Raw genomic sequence first — 23092 nt, forward strand, 5'->3', positions numbered from 1 at the left:
TTCCCTCAACTCTACTGATTTTGATAACTAAGCAAGCCCCCTTCTACATCAGCCAGGACATAATCCAGAGATTAGTTTGCCAATTTAGGAATAATGGACCTCCGTTAAGATATGAGATAGGATGCAAATGTTCTGATTTCCTGAACTGCCAGTCTTGCCCTGGGTGCTGGGTCTGTCCATAATACCCTTATATTGTTTTTGTTATAAGTTACTTTGTTGTAGTACACGGGCAGTATTTAAACTTCTGCTCTGGGCACTCTCTTATGTATTCCCCTGGTGTCATTATAATAGGATTTGTTGTATTTCTCTTTGTAACATGAAAATGAAAGGGTACTTATTGCATGATTCTATGGGAATTGGAGACCGGCTCGGCATTACAAATATATATTTTTTTATTCTGAATAACTGCGGCATTTTACAGAAAAAACATTCCCGGAAGAGGTAACTAGTCCAGGAGGAATGTCCCCACAGGCTTCTCTCTGCCCGCTTGGTAGATTGACTGGTCTCTTCATATGTGTGTATAGGGAGAGACCTGTCAGTCTAGATGAGCGGGCAGAGAGAAGCTGGCGGGGACTACCCCCATGACAAGTCTCCTGATCCCTGTCTGAGTTTTTTGCTATGTTTTTGTAAGGCTGTAGTCGGTCTCTGACTCTGATGCTGTCCGTGAATCAAGTGACAGGTTCCCTTTAATTATATGCATGCTTTGTGATGAGAGTATATTCCCACAGGCTTCTCCCCCCTGCTCATGATTGTATGGGGGAGACCTGTCAGTCTAGATGAGAGGCAGGGGAAGCAAAATCAGTCATCTCATCCCAGGCCACGCTTTTAACTATGTATTTGTAATGCAGGAGCCGGCCTCTGATTCACGCTGCCTGTGATTTGTGTGGCAGGTTCCCATTAATGATATGCATGCTCTATGATAAGAATTTTCTTGAATTAATCAATGCCTACATTGTCAATGGTCAACAATACACTAAAATTCACTGTTCCATGTAGGGTCCTACCGGAGAACGTGGAGACAGGGGTGAACCTGGATATGAAGGCTATAAGGTAATTACAAGCAGATCTGTGTCCCATTCCATATTTCAGCAGCATAATAATCTGTAAGAATAAAATGTGACACAATCTGATCTATTTTCTAGGGTATAATTGGAATAATTGGACCAAGAGGGGCCATCGGACAGCAAGGACCACCAGTAAGTTTCCAATGGCTTTTACTGGGCCTGAAAAAAAGTGTCACAAATATGACTGTTTTTTTAGACAAAAAATGTCCCAGTCATTAGCTGTGGCTGCTGGGGGTGCTATATGTAACAAGCCAGGTGTAGCACTATGTGGCAGCTATTCAACTGAATGACCATGTAATGCATAGTCAGACCAGGTTCAGCAGAATTGGGGCACCTCTCATTTATATAGAGACCGTCCGTCCTGCCTCATAGAAGGGGGTCCAAAGTGGAGAACCCGCTATATGACAGCTATGTGCCGTAATGAGGGTAGAATTATGGTACTAAGGGGGATTCCGAAACTTGTTTATGTGACCTTAGGGTTAAGTTCAGCAACTAAAGGCTATGGTGACCAGTATCAAAAGATGTTTGTCCAGGCTTGGACTGGCCCACAGGAGAACCGGAGAATCCTCCGGTGGGCCCCACCACCCTTATATGAGCAGTACTTGGCACTATATACTTGAATCATTATGTACAAACAAATGCAGCATCTTATTCATTTAACAATCTACCCAGTTCATTGTTGTATACATTTGTGATTGATGATAATGTTACATTTGCATGTACCTGTAAAGTGGGGCCCTGGAGTGTGTTACTGGTGGGCCCTTGGTATCCCAGTCTGACACTCTATAGGATATATTATCATATGCACAATTCCCATAGAAATAAGCAATCATTTCTCAAGCCTCGTCTCATTCGTGGCTTTAGCCTGCTGCTGTATTTGTTCCCATGCTTTACACTGCAGCTACGATAGATCGTATCGTGATATTTTGCTTATGAATAATAACAGCCAATAAGTCAGTGATGTCCATTACAACAAAGTAACCAAACCACAAGTGAGAATATCCAGATCATTAAGTATCACTGGACATAATCATCCTCTAATAAATATATTGTTACTCTACTTAATATTTTTATTATTATTTTAGGGGGAAATTGGCGAAAAAGGTGATCAAGGACATAAAGGGGAGCGAGGATTAGTGGTAAGTACAAGTATTAAAGCGGATCGGTCACCAGAATTCACAATACTAATTGCATACATTATTATATCTGTTACACCTGATTAGGTCGGTGTACTTAAAGGGGTATTCCCATCTCCAAAATCCTATCCCAATATGTCTTAGGTGTAATAATAATAATAATATTAGCAAATACCTCCAATTAGAAATGTAGTATAGTTTTTCTGATTCGCTATGTCTCTTTCCTTATGTGCAGGCAATGCAGGACTTTAGGTATCCATGGTTACGACCACTAGCAACTAGCTACTTATCACTATATCAGTGGTCGTAACGATGGATACCTAAGGACCTGCAAAGCCTGCACATAATGAAAGAGACATAGCGAATCAGAAAAACTATGCTACATCTCTAATTGGAGGTATTTGCTAATATTATTATTATTACACTTACTACATATTGGGATAGGATCTTGGAGATGGGAATGCCCCTTTAACTTTGAAAATTTGTATCAGAATAGCTGTATAATCCTGATATTAAAATGAGCATTGTATAATCCCAGACTAGAGCCTAATATTAGACAGGGAAACGTTCTAAGTGATTCTACAGTCATTCTAAAGTGGATTTTCAAAGTAAGTACACCAACCTCATCAGATTTAAGAGATTATGTTGTTTCATATTTTTAAAATCGACTGGAAGATCCACTATAAGTGTTTGCATAAAACTATAGTCTCTTAAAGGGGATGTGCTATAGTAAACTTACCTATTGTTTAAGGCAAGTTTCATGCTAATCCTATGTTAAAAGAAAAAAAAAGGTTTTGGTACCGTGTCAGCCAGTTGAAAAAAGATTGATTGTTCTCACTGGGAGAAACAAAATAATAATCTGGTAGCTGTGATCCATTTAATGGCTAACAAAAATAAAATAAATGATGTTACACGGCATCTTTCCAAACTACTGAGGTCTCTTCATCAGGCACGGTACTTTGTTATACCTGTAGCCTGGTGAAGAGACCTCAGTAGTTTGGAAAGCTGCTGTGTAACATCATTTATTTTATTTTTGTTAGCCATTAAATGTATCACAACTACAAGATTATTATTTTGTAAAAAATCTCTACATTTTATTCAATCAAAACAACAATACATAGGCAATTATACAAATACAATATAGTAATTTATGATTAGTAGCTCAGATCAGGTGTTACAATATATGGTACCCACAATTTAAATTAACCTGGACTGGGAAGAGCACATATATTTAGTATATTCAATATAAAGTGCTAGTGCTCAAAATATTCACTCATAAGGACTGCTATGTCAGTATCTAGTACAACACAATAACTCCTACATCCCATAGATCACAGCAGTCTTAAAACAGGCTCTTACCCATAGTAACCAGTGTGGGACACCACCGTAGCAGCCCTAACGCGCGTTTCGCGTTGGCTTCCTTTTTGTTGTACTGTTTATGCATGGAGTGTCCGCTATCTAGCGTATTTGTGGTCTAGATACCTAGGCATTAGGCCATATCCACCTGATAATACGATTATGTATTCTGCTCTATGGATATTGTTTCAAGATTATTATTTTGTTTCTCCCACTGAGAACAATCAATCATATGTTATAATGGCCATATTGCCTTGTTTGGCACTGCTAGCAGAATGTCAATCATGGCATACTGGGTGGGCTACCAAGGACCATAACATCATCATCTTGGTTTGAAGTGATGGGTTCCCTTTAAAAAGGCCCATCATCACTCCTGACATGTTTATTTTAGCACATTTCTTATGGAAAAACCATTTTGGAGCATCTATTCTACCAGAAGAAAGAAGAATAGTAGAACGCCGAGCGGTAAGATGTATAATTATAATAACAACTGGGTGTTATCATTCCACTTGTCAAAGGGGCTGGCAAAGACCGTGACAGTCAGCACTGGTTGGACAGAGTCAGATTGTGCCTGGACACCCCCCCAACTGGTAACACCCAGTTGTCAATTTATTGCTAAATTTATAGGAATAATAACAGAGGAATGACACAAAGCAAGAATTCTAAAGCAACAAGCTCCACAATTGTTATATGACAAAGGATAGAGATGACACATCAGGAGAGGTAACAGTGCATCTTTAAGGCCGCCCATACACATCAGATGGCCAACGCTTCGGGCGCGATTGTTCGGCCAGTAGCCTTCTCAGATCACTCTCCCATACACTGTAGCGCTCGCTCGGCCGAACGCTCCTGCGTTCTATGAGAAAGCCGCCGACTCACACGTCGGCCAGTGACTTATCTATGCAATCAGCAGTCTGAAATCGACTTGACCAGTCGACATCTCTCCCGACCATCAGTCGGCCGAAGCCCCCATGCCAGTCGATATCAGCGGATTCAGTCGATCTTAGTCTAATGTGTATGGAAGCCTTTAAGGGGTATTCCCATCTACAAGATCCTATCCCAATATGTAGTAGGTGTAATAATATTTGAAAATACCTCCAATTAGAAATGTAGTATAGTTCTTCTCATTTGCTATGTTGCTTACCCCATGATAGTTGATAGTGGTCGTAACCATGGATACCTAAGCTACTGCAATGCCCTGCACATGGGGTAAGCAACATAGCGAATCAGAAGAACTGTACTACATTTCTAATTAAAAGTATTTGCTAATATTATTATTACACCTACTACATAATGGGATAGGATCATGGAGATTGGAATACCTCTTTAAGTATATACAGAAATTACATTATTGTCTTTTATTATAAGCTATAAACTCCTCGGACCAATGACATACATGAATGCTGCCAACAGAGACAGTTTTGTCTCTGCAGCATCAGTGCAGCACAGAAGCACTGACGTGCGGATCCAGCGATCTGGCAAGCTTCAGAGCAGCGCTTAGAAACTCAATGGCAAAGAGCATGCAAATGCTGAGCCCATGCCAGGGGAACCGTCCACTGCTGATAGACTTCAGAGGTGGCCAGTAAACTAGGCATCGAGCAGTAAACAATAAAGTTAAAAATCCCTATGTTCTTGGGAATTTTAAATAAAAAGTAAATTTCAAAGTTGCTTGTTTTTACAAGCACTTTGCGATTTTAAGCACGTATGAACAGGAAACAACAGACCAACTCGTGTTTCACTGCCTAAATGTTAAATATATTAAATATAATGCATTATATTTCAGGGCGCAAAGGGAAAGAAAGGAATGAGAGGAGCAACTGGCAAACCAGGAATTCCTGTGAGTCTCATGAATATTGTATATGACAAGTTATCTTTCCCTTAAATTAACATCAATTCCCTTTCCCTTGTGATAGCACATGGCGGCGGTACATTTTATTAGGAACAGATGTTCAGTGTTTTATCTCTAAGAAGTAAGAAGCTTCTTAGAGATAAAGATATATCTTAAAGATATCAGTAAGAAGCTTGAAATATTTTACCAATGAGAAAAAAAAAGTAACTAGATGATGGATTATTCCTGTGATCCTATATGATTAATGACATGGGTCAGTTATATAACAATATCCGCAGATCTGAGTAATACAAAACCAATGTAGATCGACATATAAAACTTCTCAGAACGTTTTATTGGAATGTATGAGCACAGGAAACCCATTGGAAAAGTGAGCACAAAGCTGTCGGTGCGTGGTGTTATACACTGTGCCGTACGTGGTGTCATACGCTGTGCCGTACATGGTGTCATACACTGTGCCGTACGTGGTGTCATACGCTGTGCCGTACGTGGTGTCATACGCTGTGCCGTACGTGGTGTCATACGCTGTGCCGTACGTGGTGTTATACACTGTGCCGTACGTGGTGTTATACACTGTGCCGTACGTGGTGTCATACGCTGTGCCGTACGTGGTGTCATACGCTGTGCCGTACGTGGTGTCATACACTGTGCCGTATGTGGTGTCACACACTGTGCCGTACGTGGTGTCATACACTGTGCCGTACGTGGTGTCATACACTGTGCCATACCTAGTGTCATACGCTGTGCCGTACGTGGTGTCATACCCTGTGCCGTACGTGGTGTCATACCCTGTGCCGTACGTGGTGTCATACCCTGTGCCGTACGTGGTGTCATACGCTGTGCCGTACGTGGTGTCATACGCTGTGCCATACGTGGTGTCATACGATGTGCCATACGTGATGTCATACGCTGTGCCGTACGTGGTGTCATACGCTGTGCCGTACGTGGTGTCATACGCTGTGCCGTACGTGGTGTCATACGCTGTGCCGTACGTGGTGTCATACGCTGTGCCGTACGTGGTGTCATACGCTGTGCCGTACGTGGTGTCGTACGCTCTGCCGTACGTGGTGTCGTACGCTGTGCCGTACGTGGTGTCGTACGCTGTGCCGTACGTGGTGTCACACGCTGTGCCGTACGTGGTGTCATACGCTGTGCCGTACATGGTGTCACACGCTGTGCCGTACATGGTGTCATACGCTGTGCCGTACGTGGTGTCATACGCTGTGCCGTACGTGGTGTCATACGCTGTGCCGTACGTGGTGTCATACGCTGTGCCGTACATGGTGTCACACGCTGTGCCGTACATGGTGTCACACACTGTGCCGTACGTGGTGTCATACGCTGTGCCGTACGTGGTGTCACACGCTGTGCCGTACGTGGTGTCACACGCTGTGCCGTACGTGGTGTCATACGCTGTGCCGTACGTGGTGTCATACGCTGTGCCGTACATGGTGTCATACGCTGTGCCGTACGTGGTGTCACACGCTGCGCCGTACATGGTGTCATACGCTGCGCCGTACATTGTGTCATACGCTGCGCCGTACGTGTCATCACTGAGACTAACCTGCGCTATTCTCCTATTTACAAATGTGATGGTGAAACTCTATATCCAGTGTGGACAATGCTCTGTGAGCTAAACAAATCAGCAGAAACGACACAATCCTCTGCGTGTTTGCTGTAATGTATTAGTCGGCAGTCACAGAGCATTGCTGCAGTAGACTGGATACGGTACGATATTGAGCATCATTAACCATTTTGCACCATTTGCGTTGTGTAGCCTCTATATTGCACCGTCTATCGCTGGTTGCAGCACGAGTTATCTGAGAATCTGTCAGTGAGGACCCCCACTATGACAACCTGACGGGGAGCTTGTAACTCTTTTATCTGGTTTTCTCCTGAGCTTTTCTCAGCCAATTTAAATTACAGAACACATCAAACTAAAATGTGCAGAGAAACAAAAGGTGTGTAAAAACCAGACGGTGCAAAATTCTTAATGGCACCCAATTGCAGAAATGACTTTTAGCACTAAATGCATAGATTTAATTGAAAAAAAAATGTCCCCAAAAGTAGTCAACCCCCACTGAGCGGGCATTTCAGGCCAATGGCATCAAAGTATGGACGAGAATAGGATCATTTAGGGAACAGGAAAGATATGATTTATTTTATTAAATACACGTGGGTGATCAGCGAGAGTAAGTCATATATGGTTTTATTTTTTTTTTTTTAAGCAAACCCAAGCAAGTGCCAGGGCACATTGCACTTGGGGGGACCAATCAGCCTTGTTTTGAGCAGGCTCAGGAGCTGAACTCAGCCAACACCCAAGTCTAACTCCAATTACAACAGTTTAACCAATAGCGAAAGCAGCATTTAAGATCTTTCGGATGCCTATCCCCCTCCACAATTGCGGGGTACTCATGTAATTGTCATGGCAGTCAAAGGCCTACTGAAGGTTCCTGTGTCTACCATGTTTGTACACCTATGAAGCCCAGCCTGGGCCAAGAGATTGGTAAAATTACGAATACATTGCAAACTTACAGTATTTGTATATGAGATCAAGTGGTCACAGGTTCAAGTCCCCTAGGGAGTCTAATAAAAAATGGAAAAAACAATGGAAAATATAAAAAAAACTATAAATATGTATGTAACTCCCATTATTGCAGGAAAAATATAAATTAATATATTTGGTGTCACCATGTATACACCGGTCCAGACTATAATCCCAATTCCAAAAAGTTGGGACACTGTAAAATGTAAAAAAAAGAATACAATAATTTGGAAATCTCTTCACAAAAAAAAAACATAGGACACAGATCAGAAGGTGAACGTTGGACATTTTTTTCCATTTCATTTGAAAAAAATAACTCATTTATATATTGATGGCAAAACACATCTCAAAAAAGTTGGGACAGGGTTAACAAACGGATGGAAAAGTAAGTAAAACTAATGGAAAATAACTGGAAGGTCAATTTTCAACTAAGTTACATGACTGCATAAAAAGAGCATGTTAGAGAGGCAGAGTGTCTCGGAAGCAAATATGGTCGGAGGTTCATCAATCCGTGAATAACTGCTTTTAAAAATTGTGGAAGAATTTCCGAAAAATGTTCCTCAACGTAAAGTTGCAAAGACTTTGAATAATATCCCACCATGTACAGGACATAATATCTTCAAAATATTCAGAGATTCTGGAGAAGTCCTTGTGCACAAGGGACAAGGCTGACGGTCAATAGTGGATGGTTGTGATGTACGGGAATTCAGGCAGCACTGCATTCAAAACTGGCAGGAATCAGTCGTGCAAATCTCTACATGGGCAAAGCAATAGTTCACAAATCATATGGTCTGTGAACAGACTTCAAAGTGCAGTCCACAAATGCAAGTTAAACCTCTATCATGGAAAGAAGAAGCCATATATCGAGACAATCCAGAAACGCTGCCGTCTTCTCTGGACCAAAGCTCCATTATAACGGACTGAGGTAAAATGGAAACCTGTTCTGTGGTCAGATGGATCAACATTTTAAATTCAGAAACCATGGACGCTGTGTCCTGCAGACTCAGAAGGACCATCCAGCTTGTCCTGCAGGCTCAAGAGGACCATCCAGCTTGTTATCAGCCCACAGTTCCTGCATCCCTGATGGTACAGGGGCATTAGTCCCTATGACATGGGCAGCTTAAAAATGAAAGGCACTATCAGTGCTGAGGATTATATAGAGGCTTTTGCACAACATCTGCTCCTTCCAGACAATGTCTATTTCAGGGAAGGCCTCGTATATTTCGGCAAGTCAATGCTGAACCACATACTGCATCCATCACAACATCATGGCTTCTCAGAAGAAGAGTTCAAGTGATGAACCTGCCGCCTGCAGTCCGGATCTTTCACCAATAGAAAACATTTGGTGCATTATGAAAAAAAAAAATCTGCCAAAGATGAAACTGGACTGCGGAGCAGCGAGAATCCTACATCAGATAAGAATAGGACAACTGTTGTGGCTGAGCCCTAAGACTCACACATGAACAAACCAGGGGAAAATGTTAAAACTACACACCACAGGTTAATATACAGACTAAGCAAATCCCTAACCTGACCCTGGTATGTCCCTTCCTGACCGCGGAGGATGGTGCCCACACTCAACATCGGCTGACCCTGAGTGTCCTTAACTACACCCTCAACTATACACAGAGTGTAACTCAAAACCACAACAACAGAATGTGGTGCACAAAGACAGAGGGTGAGACACAGGGCTAAAGATGAGTTCACACAGTCATACATGAAAGATGGAAGAAAATTAAAGGAACCCAAAAAGACCTTTGGTATAAGTGAAAACCCCCTGACGCTGAATGTAACAAAATGGGGAAAGTGCTGAGAAGGGGAACATGCAAACAAACCGCAGGAGAAGCAATAGAGAAAACCTCAGCAAGATAATCTTTCACTGGGGAGCTGGGACTCCAAACATCCATCTAGCTTGGAATAAGCAAATACTGTATGTGCCAGGAGAGAATAAATAGCCCCTTCCAAGATGTGATACTACAAACCAAAGCGAGGAAGTGAAAACACCTGCATAGCAGCAACTCCGCAAAGCAAAGACAAGAGCATTATCAGTAGTTGGACAGAGACAATACAGGCTGTGGTCCAATAGAGAAGGAAACCGACCCCCAGCCAGAGGTTACCGGAACGAGCCCCAGAGGCTAGCCATGACAACAACATTCCTCTCCAAAACTCTAGCAATTGTCTCCTCACTTCTCCGAAGTTTACAGACTGTGTAAAAAAAAAGGATGCTCCACAATGGTAGACCCAACTTTTTTTGAGATGTGGCGCTGCCATCAATTTCTTAACTAGTTAATTACTTTTTTTTTAATTAAATGCAAAAATGTTCAACGTTCACCTTCACCTATAAGATTTCCTAATCACTGCATTCTTGTTTTCTTTACATTTTACACAGGGGCCAATTTTTGAGGAATTGGAGTTGTAACAAAATATTAGAGAATATATCTCATTCCAAAAATAAAGTTACACAATTGCTGGTTTATTGTAACTTTGCCTCCCAAAAAAATGAAATAAAAAAGTCGTATGGATCCAAAATGGTGATGATAAAACTACAGCTCGTACAGCAGAAAACCAAACCCTGGTACTACTCCTATCTGACGAAAAAGGCGAGAAGGAAAGATTGATAGAGATGAGGGGCCCACTGGGAATTTGTCAACCAAGGACCCAGATAAATGTGGACCATATCCTGCCGAGGACTGTAGGCTATATATTTTTCACAATATACCCCTTTAAGCTTAATTAACATAAAACATTGAAAGCTTCGAAACGTCCCCATCACATGTGTACATAATCTGCCCTACTTTTCTTAGGGAAAACAAGGTCCACTAGGGTTAAGAGGTGCGGATGGGTTTCCTGGGTCTGATTTAGTCGTTGGATTTCCTGGAAAGCCTGGATTGCCTGGAAAAGCGGGGTTACCTGTGAGTATTTTACACATCGTAAGTGTGGTATACAGAGCTATAGGAATTACGCATTTTAGAATTTGTTGTATGCTAGCAAAAACAAGGTGACACCCTGCAGTTCACATACTAACCAATGAATGGCCACACATAGACATACAGGTGCATCTCACTAAATTAGAACATCATCAAAAAGTTAATTTATTTCAGTTCTTCAATACAAAAAGTGAAACTCATTATATAGAGTCATTACACACAGAGTGATCTATTTCAAGTGTTTATTTCTGTTAATGTTGATGATTATGGCTTACAGCCAATGAGAACACAAAAGTCATTATCTCAGTAAATTAGAATACTTTATAACAACAGATTGAAAAATGATTTTAAAATCCGAAATGTTGTCCTACTGAAATGTAAATGCACTCAATACTTGATCGGGGCTCCTTCTGCATCAATTACTGCATCAATGTGGCGTGGCATGGAGGCGATCAGCCTGTGGCACTGCTGAGGTGTTATGGAAGCCCAGGTTGCTTTGATAGCAGTCTTCAGCTAGTCTGCATTGTTGGGTCTGGGGTCTCTCATCTTCCTCTTGACAATACCCCATAGATTCTCTATAATAGATTCTCTATAGGGTTAAGGTCAGGCGAGTTTGCTGCCAATCAAGCACAGTAATAGTGTTGTTTTTACACCAAGTATTGGTACTTTTGGCAGTGTGGACAGGGGACAAGTCCTGCTGGAGAATGACATTTCCATCTCCAAAAAGCTTGTCGGCAGAGGGAAGCATGAAGTGCTCTAAAATGTCCTGGTAGACGGCTGCGCTGACTTTGGTTTTGATAAAACACAGTGGACCTACACCAGCAGATGACATGGCTCCCCAAACCATCACTGATTGTGGAGACTTCACACTAGACCTCCAGCAGCTTGGATTGTGGCCTCTCCACTCTTCCTCCAGACTCTGGGACCTTGTGGAGGGTGTCAGTGACTGCCTTCTGGACATCTGTCAAGTCAGCCGTCTTCCCCATGATTTTGTAGCATACTGAAACAGACTAAGGGACCTTTTTAAATGCTTAGGAAGCCTTTGCAGGTGTTTTTTGTTAATTATTTTAATTTACTGATATAATGACTTTTGTGTTTTCATTGGCTGTAAGCCATAATCATCAACATTAACAGAAATAAACACTTGAAATAGATCACTCAGTTTGTAATGACTCTATATAATATATGAGTTTCACTTCTTGTATTGAAGAACTGAAATAAATTAACTTTTTGATGATATTCTAATTTAGTGAGATGAACCTGTATATAGTATAAACAATTCCTGACTGACTATCACAAAGTCAGATTTGATTTCAGTGCTGCTCATCTTGGGATATGCCAAAAGGAGAAGGACGGACACATTTAAATGGGAGGCAGCAATGTGCCTTTCATCCAAAGGCCCACATAAAACTGCAGCTGACATGGTGCAAGTCCCTATAGAAGTAAAATAAAAGCTACATAGCAGATGCATAATCCAAATTTTAGCTTTCCAAGTTGGAGAATTGGTAGCAATATAGACGGTTTTAGAGGATGCTTTAATTACTTCTTTTCTTATTGATTCCATGAACCAAAGAGATTTATCTGATACCAAACACTCTTTAATATTTGCTCACAGATCTTAAAGGGAATCTGTCAGCTGGATTTCACTTCCCAAAACTATTTATATGCACATGCAGCTCTTTCAAAGACAAGTCCAGCAATACCTTTACATGGCCAGTCCTTTCCTCCATTACTGAGAAATTGGCTTTTAAATTGATATGCAAATAAGTCTGAAGGACTACAGTAGATCTGAAACCTATGCCACTCTAGCTCTATTCCACGCTCCTGCTTGACTGACAGCCCCTGTGCCTGAAGTCACACAGGATAGAGTCTGTCAGTCAAGCAGGAGCGTGGAATAGAGCTGGAGTGACAGAGGCTTCAGATCTACCATAGTGCTGCAGCCTCATTTGCATATCAATTCAAATGCTGATTTCTAAGTTATTCAGGAATGGACTGGCCAAGTAAATATATTGCTGGACTTGTCTTTGAAAGAGCCATATGCACAATATAAATAGTTTTGGAGGGGGTGAAATTCTGCTGGCAGATTCCCTTTAATGTGGACCCCCCAAGTGGTCATCCATGGAGGACAATTTTAGATGTTGTGTATTGCAGAGATGTGAGATGTATACATCAATCACACAATAACACATGTGATTTATACAAATGTGTTAAATGAAAGGTCGTCCTCAGTTATTCTGCAGGGAAAAAGGAATTTCACATGTTTTGTATTTTAAATAATATCAGATCCATGTATCTCATCTTTAATGTCATCCAGAAATATCCCCCGGCTGTTTGATGTATCCATAAAAAGATAAAAGTTATAGAAAACATCTTCTGACTTCCATCCTGTTTAGTTGTTTGTTTTTGGACGAACCTTATAAAATGAAATCTTTGCCAACAGAAGAAAAACCTGAGTTTTATTAGAAGCTGTGACCAAACATCTGCACAAAACGTGCAGCCGTCCTCTTGCCCCATCAGAAGGTTTTTCTAGGAACTTGCAAATATATAAGTCTTGGATTTGTCCTCTTCTGGAAAAGATTACGGTCTGCTTTTTTCTCCAGTCTCCAGACACTCTTATCCATAGACTGCGTTTGGTATTGCAGCCAGCAACATTAGAAAATAAGACAAAACAGAGCCGGAGGGGCGCTGTTTCTGGATAGAAGAAAAAGCCGATATTTTTTTGTAATCTTGGCACAATACTGATGGCCCTTGTTAATAGGCTGTCAATATCTGATCAGTGGGGGGACGATGTTTGACGGTGCCACAGAACTTAACTAATATTTAACTTGCTCCTAGTACCCGGTGCAGCCGCCACTGAGTAGACGACGTGTAGCTAAACAGAGCAGTGCGTGTTCGTGTAAGCGCCACAGGTCCTTCAATCATCTGATTGGTCGAGGCGCTGAGAGTCAGACCCCTGCTATTGATTGCCTATTTTAATGTTTTGGGCTTATCTTGTGAGGCGGACCCTCAAAGTCCGACTGGGCATATAGCCATGGGCATCGGTGCAGCAGGCAGTTGAGGCATGTGGGAAATGGGTAGCAGAGGTCCTGGAGGCCGCAGACTGGTAGCAGAGGTCCTGGAGACCACAGATACGTAGCAGAGGTCCTAGAAGCTGCAGACAGGTAGCAGAGGTCCTGGAGACCATAGATGGGTAGCAGAGGTCCTAGAAGCCGCAGACAGGTAGCAGAGGTCCTGGAGACCGCAGACGGGTAGCAGAGGTCCTGGAGACCGCAGACTGGTAGCAGAGGTCCTGGAGACCGCAGACGGGTAGCAGAGGTCCTGGAGACCGCAGACGGGTAGCAGAGGTCCTGGAGACTGCAGACAGACAGGAGTCCAGGAAGTGGTGTTGAGCAGGCCATTGTGCACAAGCAAACTAAGAGTCTTTGTACAAAGACACAGGTGTGTCTCTTGGTGAGCCTTATATAGGCCTAGGTAAATGGTCACAAGGGAGCATACCTGGCTATTTGCAAAGCTAGACGTGGAGCATGAGAATTTAGTGGACCGGGGTGAAGGGAGCAGAGCCCAGACCCGGAACAGGTGTGTAACATTTAAGAGTAGGCCATCAAAATTTTGATCCCTAAAAACGCCTCCAATTTCTCAAAAACTGTATTCTGACATTTTTTATTATTTCCACCTGTTTTTGGGAAACGTGACAACCACTCTGAACGGATTTCATCACCATCATGGCTGCAATGATACAGAAATAAGGATGCATCGGAGGTAGTCATATTTGCCATTGAGGAGTCTAGGAAAGCTTGTTAAAGGGTTATTCCCAAGATATTAAAGGGATTGTCTGGTACTTTTAAAAAAATGCCAGTGTGTTTTAATGATAAATAGAAGCTTCTTTCTAATTATCTTACGCTGCTGATACTGCCTGTGAGCGGTGCTATCGGTAGACGCTCAAAGGCAGCATGTGGCCGCCGGCTCTGACATCCGCTGACATCACGACAAGTTGCGGCTGCCGCCGGGGGTCCCTCTTCCGCGTTCCACCGGTGGCTGCTGGGTTATAGGCGGGGTTACCCCGCACATCACACCCAGCATCCACCGAGCGCTCTCCCTCTCCTCATTCACTGGGAAAGGGCGTGGTGGATGCTGGGTGTGATGCGTGGGGGTAACCCCGCCCACAACCCAGCAGCCGCCGCGGGGACCCCAGCGCTGTGTCACGCCTCACTTGTCATGACGTCAGCGCAGGGTCACGTGATGCCTGTGAGCGGCCACCGATAGCGCCGCTCACAGGCAGTATCAGCAGCGCAAGGTAATTAGAAAGAAGCTTCTTTTTATCATTAAAACACACTGGCATTTTTTTTAAAGTACCGGACAACCCCTTTAAGTTGTCCCCTATCCCTATGGATCATTGAGGGTCCCAGCCATTGGACCCCCAGCAATACATAGGAAAGGAGATAACTTACTATCTTGAGAATAGCCCTTTAAGAAGATTTCCTAGATTTTTGAATGGATCTACAACCCAGGAACCAGCTTTGCAGAGTCCAGTTTTGAATGGAGCAGAGGTGTGTGCACGCTCGACTTCTGCTTCATTCATGTCTTATGGGACTGCCAGAGAAAGGGGAACATTATTGAAAAGTTATACAGCCCTCAGTCCCATAGACAATGAATAGATAGAACCAAATCATGAACACCTCCACTCCATTCAAGACGGGATTCTGCGGAGTTTGGTCCCTGAGCCCCATTCTTGGGATCAGTGGGGAGTCCCTGCAGTCAGACCTCCAGCGATCAGTAGATTATCCCCAATTTTATGGATAGGGAACAACTTACTATCTTGGGAACAATTCTGTAATGGCAGCATGAGCACAGTCTGCTAATACCCTGTTTAGGGACACTTTTAATATGGTTTGTGCCCAGTAAGTTCTCAATCACCCGCCTTATCATATAGAATCATTACCTCTATCTCTGATAACACAAATTACATATCTATGTGATCACTGTAGGGTGTAAGCGGCAGCCCCGGGTTCCCTGGATTGGCAGGTCTACCTGGTCGACAGGGGCCAAAGGGTTCTCCTGGTACTGAAGGAAGTGATGGTGCCCCAGGACCTAAGGTATTACTGGCCTATTATCATACTTTACCTTTTTCTTACTATTACTTACTCTTTTAAAATTAAAATTTCAATTAATTACTTTGATATTTAACTTTTTGAGGGAGAGACAGGACTACGTGGTTACCCAGGAAAATCAGGCTCAAGGGGTTTTATTGGAACGCAAGGTGATCAAGGACCAAAAGGTGAAAGTGGCCTAAAGGGGCTTCTGGTGAGCATCCACCATCTCTTCTCTAGCAAAGATTCATGATGTAATGAATAAGGAATAATCAAGCATTGTGTATATACAGGGAGAAGATGGTGATCAAGGTCTCATGGGTTTCCAAGGGTTCCCTGGCCCAAAGGTACAATTCAATCTGTATATTTTTTTGCTAGTGTCTTCAAAGTTGTATACTCTGTGTAAAAAGGAGAGGAGTAGTAGTTGGTACTATGGCGTAATTTCAGTCCATTTGGGGTTTACCTTTTCAAACTAAAGCTTCTTTTATAGGGTCCTTCTGGTGACATTGGTCTAGTGGGTATCACTGGTCCTAAAGGTCCTCCTGGACAAGCTGTAAGTATCCAGTATCCATTATCGTCTAACACTGATATTGGTCACATTAGGGAGGACATTTTTCAAAATATTTTGTTTCAATAATCTCTTATGATTTACGTCAGACTAACATATTCCTTTCAATTCTAGTTCTCTTCCTCTCTGAAGAGACAATTTCACAGTGGAGCATTGCGGCTTAAAAGTCTCCTCACCTTGACATGCTTAACATGTCACTCTCCGAAAGGAGAACAGTTACCCCTTGGATACCGGTCAGACGCCTCTCACTCAGCCAAACCAAATCTCACATTTTGCACTGATAAGGGGCAGTACCCCAAAACACAGTGTCTGCAAATTGAGATTTTGGTTTTGGCTATTATGCTAAGTCATGTGACAAAGGCTCGTTAAAGGGTCGATACTGACTTTTAGCATTGCTACTTCCTATAGGTGGCACTAGAGTTCTTGTTCACTTCCACTCTGAAGAGACAATTTGCATATTTCCCAGAGGAGCATTGTGGCTTAAAAGTCTCCTCACCTTGACATGCTTAACATTACATTTTTCAACCTACCCATGCTGCCATCAATCTGTGACAGTGGCAAGTAAGTGTTGCGATCCGCGAAAACAGGGTCCATTTTGGCGTCCATTGTCTGGCCATGGCCTGATCGTGGGGTGCCAATAGCTTGATGACCTGCTGAAGGCTCCCATCGCTGCCATCTTTGGTCTCTTTTTGAAGCACAGCTTGTGGCTAGGCTTCACACTAGATCATTATTTATGGTATATTTTGCAATATAAGAGTGGAAGTGATCAAATGACTAAAAAAAAAGAGATAAAAACTAATTTACAGTTTTTAAAGCACCACTCCAGTAATCTAAGTTCCTCAAACTTAGTCTTATACTTATCAACCACCATGTTCAGCAGTCCCCAGTGCAGCTCCGGTCCCGCATCGCCATCTTATGACCTGCGTCTTCTGACTGCCCGGAAGCCAGAGGTAACGGTTACAAGCTCTCAATGCAAGTCTACGGGAGGCTCGTTGTGGCTCCTATAGACTTACATTGCGTTGTGGCTTCAGGGTCGCTCAGCAAACACTGGAGCGATCCAGCAGGTCATAACCTAGAGAGCAACCATAGCGGCGCCGTGAACAGATGATGACGGCGGGAACTTAGATTAGTGGTTAATGTATGAAGTTGTGAAAGGCTGAATGAATTGTGTTTAGTTTTACTGACTGATTTATCTTTTCTTTTGTCAAGGGAAACAGCGGCCCCGTAGGTCCTGGTGGAATAATAGGACCCACAGGCAATCTGGTGAGTAGCGATAAATGGTTCTGCAGGTTACTCCGGTCATACATGCAGGGAGAGATGAAAACTAGAGTCTGGTTCAAGCCAGAAAACACATGACAAAGACCTTAGAGGGTTATTCCCGTCTCAGTCTATGGGCGCAGTCAGACGGCCGTATAAATCAGAGTGAGATCGGAACACGGTGCTCGGACTGGCCAGCGGCTCTCCCCACCCGAGCATGTCAGCTTCATGTAGTTCTATGCAGCTGTCACGCTTGAGTCAGGAGAGCCGCCGGACGGTCCGAGCATTGAGGTCTTACCTTGTCCCAATTTATAAGGCCATCTGACTGTGCCCTAATATATGGAAATGATTTGGCTGCAATAGTAAAAGCACAGGGCCTGTGAGAATAGTAAAATAACACAGCCCCCTTGTAAGGCTACTTGCACACAGGGTTTTTCTTTGAGGGGGGTCAAAAAATTACAAGTTTTCTAGTAGAAACCACTTCAGAATACATTCCTTCTTTGGATGAGTTTTTTTTGTTTCCTGGAGAGATTTTAAAGAGCTTTTCTCAAAAGTTTTTTTCCTTATGCATTTTTTGCAGCATTTTGGTTGGACAGTTCCTAGTTTGGAGCAAATTCCATCAGGAGACATTTCTCCCACCACCAAGAGCTTTTTAAAACCTGAAGCGAAAGAAAAATGCTCAAAACACTTAACTATGAACTGCAAAGTGGTTTTATAAAAGAAAAAAATAGTTTTTTCTAGCACTAATTTGAGAGATTTTTCAGGCATTTTCCGGAGTGGACCCGTTCCAAAAGACTCCTCAAAAAATTCTATGTGAACATATTCACACTGTTTTTTTTCCAGTGGAACAAAACTACTGTTTTTTCATGAGTAAACCGCTTCAGAAAATGCAGATTTTTTTTTTTGTCCTGAAGTGGTTTGGTAAAGTTTTTGTGGGTGAATTACCTTTTTTTGGAGGTGATTTTCTCAAATTTTTTTTAAATCACTAAAGCAATGAATAAACTCGAGCATTTTTTTAGGCAAAAAAAAAGCTTACAAAACACTCGGAAAAGCACCCAGGCATCTTCCAAGCATTTTTGTAGCCTTTCCGTTGACTTTTATTGTAAAGTAGGGAGCAGCTTCTTAGTGGAAAACACCTGAAGAATTGTCCGGTCGCTTCTTTTAACCGCTTGACGTTTTTGGGAACCTGAAGTGGTTAAAAAATGCTGAAAGGCCTGAACGTGTGAAAAGAAAATAGGTTTTCAAAAGAAATTAATGGGTACAATTTTTCAAGCATTTTTTGAGAGCTTTCTGAGAGCTTTTTCAATGCACCTGAAAAAAACTAGTGTGAACATAGCCTAACTCTGCATGCAGCCGTCCTATGGGAGCTTCTATGTATGTGCCACCAATGTGCACAGACTCGCTACACGGTGACCATAACCAAGGAGATAACTATTGTGTATGTATCTTGTTCATAGGGAAGACATCTGAATTCTTAGCCTTATTGATAATTTTTTATTTTCTATTTCTTTTTAGGGACATCGGGGTGACAAAGGATCAAAGGGCGAAATGGTAAGAAATGCAGTGATAAAACTGTATATATCAGAGCTGCCTGAGAATGGGCAGCTGATTCAAGAACATGTCACCTGACAGCCCTCCCTATTATCTATATGATGCCCCAAATAATGGGGAGCACTGATTGTACGTGCAATGGTTAAACAGACCCCCAAGGGGACCAAAAGATTTTTTCTTACTGATCACGGATGCTTGTGAGGGCCCCTTATACCTGCTCATATAAAGAAGAAGAGTTTCTCTTTAACTAAGGACAATTACTAATGTTACAAGCAGCCTCCACACTGAAGCAATACTGGATGGGTTCCTGAAACTTTGTCTGCCTTGGGAAAACAGTCATCCCAACATCCATTACTTAAGCCAATTATGGGCACCTTGTAGGATGTTCTCTGTTTAAAGTGGATCTGTCACCAGATTTTACAATAAAAATGGTATACATTATTAAATAGAGCTTAAACCTGATGAAACTGTTGTACTTACAGCACTTTGAAAATCAATGTCAGTTTGACTTTTTAATTCTGATATTAACATGAGTATAGAGTGCGAGAACTCATGAGACCAAGTGTATTCAGACTCCGTCCACCTAGCCTGACTGTCAGCTGCAGCTGGTACTGAGCAGTGTGAGATTTGATTTCAGCAGCGAGGAGGAACACTGAGATGTCAATCAGGCCAGGTGGGCGGAGATTGAGCTACATTTTCATAAAGACTTATATGGTTATTCTGACATGGACTTTCAGAATAAGTCATTATCAAGTCTAAGATAGCTGTATAATAACATGGAGACTTTATTGTATAATCAGGTGGCAGAGTCGCTATGAAGGTACACGTCCGATGTGACTTTTACAATAACCTGTTCATATTAATCACATTTTACATTTGCCTCCATTTTATACATATACATACAGGGGGTACGGAAAGTATTCAGACCCCTTTAAATTTTTCACTCTTTGTTTCATTGCAGCCATTTGGTAAATTCTAAAAAGTTCATTTTTTTTCTCATTAAAGTACACTCTGCACCCCATCTTGACTGAAAAAAAACAGAAATGTAGAAATTTTTGCAAATTTATTAAAAAAGAAAAACAGAAATATCACATGGTCATAAGTATTCAGACCCTTTGCTCAGTATTGAGTAGAAGCACCCTTTTGAGCTAGTACAGCCATAAGTCTTCTTGGGAATGATGCAACAAGTTTTTCACACCTGGATTTGGGGATCCTCTGCCATTCTTCCTTGCAGATCCTCTCCAGTTCCGTCAGGTTGGATGGTGAACGTTGGTGGACAGCCATTTTCAGGTCTCTCCAGAGATGCTCAATTGGGTTTAGATCAGGGCTCTGGCTGGGCCAGTCAAGAATGGTCACAGAGTTGTTCTGAAGCCACTCCTTTGTTATTTTAGCTGTGTGCTTAGGGTCATTGTCTTGTTGGAAGGTGAACCTTCGGCCAAGTCTGAGGTCCAGAGCACTCTGGAAGAGGTTTTCATCCAGGATATCTCTGTACTTGGCCGCATTCATGTTTCCTTCAATTGCAACCAGTTGTCCTGTCCCTGCAGCTGAAAAACACCCCCATAGCATGATGCTGCCACCACCATGTTTCACTGTTGGGATTGTATTGGGCAGGTGATGAGCAGTGCCTGGTTTTCTCCACACATACCGCTTAGAATTATCACCAAAAAGTTCTATCTTCGTCTCATCAGACCAGAGAATCTTATTTCTCATAGTCTGGGAGTCCTTCGTGTGTTTTTGAGCAAACTCTATGCGAGCTTTCATATGCCTTGCACTGAGGAGAGGCTTCCGTCGGGCTACTCTCCACCCGACTGGTGGAGGGCAGCAGTGATAGTTGACTTTGTGGAACTTTCTCCCATCTCCCTAACTGCATCTCTGGAGCTCAGCCACAGTGATCTTGGGGTTCTTCTTTACCTCTCTCACCAAGGCTCTTCTCCCACGATTGCTCAGTTTGGCTGGACGGCCAGGTCTAGGAAGACTTCTGATGGTCCCAAACTTCTTCCATTTAAGGATTATGGAGGCCACTGTGCTCTTAGGAACCTTGAGTAATGCAGAAATTCTTTTGTAACCTTGGCCAGATCTGTGCCTTGCCACAATTCTGTCTCTGAGCTCCTTGGGCAGTTCCTTTGAGCTCATGATTCTCATTTGGTCTGACATGCACTGTGAGCTGTGAGGTCTTATATAGACAGGTGTGTGCCTTTCCAAATCAAGTCCTATCAGTTTAATTAAACACAGCTGGACTCCAATGAAGGAGTAGAACCATCTCAAAGAGGATCACAAGGAAATGGACAGCATGTGACTTAAATATGAGTGTCTGAGCAAAGGGTCTGAATACTTATGACCATGTGATATTTCAGTTTTTCTTTTTTAATAAATTTACAAAAATTTCTACATTTCTGTTTTTTTTTCAGTCAAGATGGGGCGCAGAGTGTACTTTAATGAGAAAAAAAATGAACTTTTTAGAATTTACCAAATGGCTGCAATGAAACAAAAAGTGAAAAATGTAAAGGGGCCTGAATACTTTCCGTACCTCCTGTATAAAAAAAATCTTGCAGTTTAATAATGAATTTGGTTAAATTTTTAGGGACCTCAAGGACCCCCAGGAAACCCAGGGCCACCTGTAAGTATGACATAAAGCAGAATATTCCTTGAGTACAATTATCCATACAAGATGCACTGGTCCTTATTACGGAACAGTTTATAAATGTTACATCATTGTACACTCAGGATATTAAATGTTTCTTTTAGGGTCCACGGGGTGCACCAGGACCAACGGTAAGTATAAAAGAAATATAAACATTTTCAGACATAAATTATCACAAATATATATATTGAATTCAGTGCATCATAATGGAGCTGTTGATGGATCCTTTGTTATCTCATGAGATTCAAACAAAAATTAGGACTTGTCTTCATCCAATCCTTCCATAATTGGTGAATAGAATAAAAATTCACTTTAAAGGCGGTCTTCTCTATTAAGCAAGTGTGAGGGAAAAAAAGCAATACTCGCCCCCCAAACAGGCGCCACTCCACCGTATACCATCCACCGGCAAAAACATCTGGTGGGGGGCATCACATGACCAATGTAGCCAATCATAGGCCTCCGATTGGCTGCAGCCTTCTCTTTCCATCTGAATAGGAAATGTGAAGGATTCATCTTATCAGCAGCTGCTGACTGGCTGCAGTGGTCATGTGAAGTTCCCCTTTGTTGCTGGATATTGATGCTGGAGTAGATAGAGAGCAGAGAATCGGCAGTGGACTGTCAGAATAGGAAAAATTGCAAAACTGATATAAGATTGTCGTCCGTTATGCAAAACTGATATAAGTTTGTCATCCAGTATGCAAAACTGATATAAGTTTGTCATCCGTCATGCAATCTATTTAGATCAATTGTAAGACAAAAAATAAAAGTTTCAAAAGAAAAAAAGGTATTAGCAGACATAACCATGGGGGCAATGTCTGATATCTCAAGCCAAATAAATGTAGATTCCAGCAGATACATGGTCATCAGAGAAGTCGCAGGTCAATGATCTTTATGTTCAGTTGTTTTGTTTTTGATGAAATTTTTCCATTTCATTACGTAGAAAGTGATGGACATGAACTCAGCTATCCAGGCCCTGATGGAGTCACACGCAGCTTTGAAGATGGAGGTAGAAAGCAATCATTTTCATATTGCACAAAGTCACTATCACACAGAGGAAGCAGCTACTGTGGGAAGAGGGGATGAAAGGGGAATCTGACACCCCTTCATGCGA

The 23092-nt window shown here is 42.2% G+C and overlaps 1 protein-coding gene across 2 annotated transcripts in view; it reads left to right on the forward strand.

Moving 5' to 3' along the window:
* Positions 1 to 23092, forward strand: part of COL24A1 (collagen type XXIV alpha 1 chain) — a 322172-nt gene that overhangs the window by 290641 nt on the left and 8439 nt on the right. For both annotated transcript variants that reach the window (XM_073643550.1, XM_073643551.1), the window contains exons 43-56: positions 997 to 1050; positions 1143 to 1196; positions 2150 to 2203; positions 5340 to 5393; positions 10755 to 10862; positions 15863 to 15970; positions 16071 to 16178; positions 16258 to 16311; positions 16455 to 16517; positions 17742 to 17795; positions 19305 to 19340; positions 21922 to 21957; positions 22086 to 22112; positions 22922 to 22987. In XM_073643550.1, coding sequence (XP_073499651.1) covers positions 997 to 1050; positions 1143 to 1196; positions 2150 to 2203; positions 5340 to 5393; positions 10755 to 10862; positions 15863 to 15970; positions 16071 to 16178; positions 16258 to 16311; positions 16455 to 16517; positions 17742 to 17795; positions 19305 to 19340; positions 21922 to 21957; positions 22086 to 22112; positions 22922 to 22987 — 876 coding nt within the window. The remainder of the gene's footprint in view (positions 1 to 996; positions 1051 to 1142; positions 1197 to 2149; positions 2204 to 5339; positions 5394 to 10754; positions 10863 to 15862; positions 15971 to 16070; positions 16179 to 16257; positions 16312 to 16454; positions 16518 to 17741; positions 17796 to 19304; positions 19341 to 21921; positions 21958 to 22085; positions 22113 to 22921; positions 22988 to 23092) is intronic.

This window comes from Phyllobates terribilis, unplaced genomic scaffold, assembly GCF_046119375.1.
Source record: "Phyllobates terribilis strain yellow unplaced genomic scaffold, ASM4611937v1 Scaffold_8__6_contigs__length_399053987, whole genome shotgun sequence".
Classification (NCBI taxonomy): domain Eukaryota; kingdom Metazoa; phylum Chordata; class Amphibia; order Anura; family Dendrobatidae; genus Phyllobates; species Phyllobates terribilis.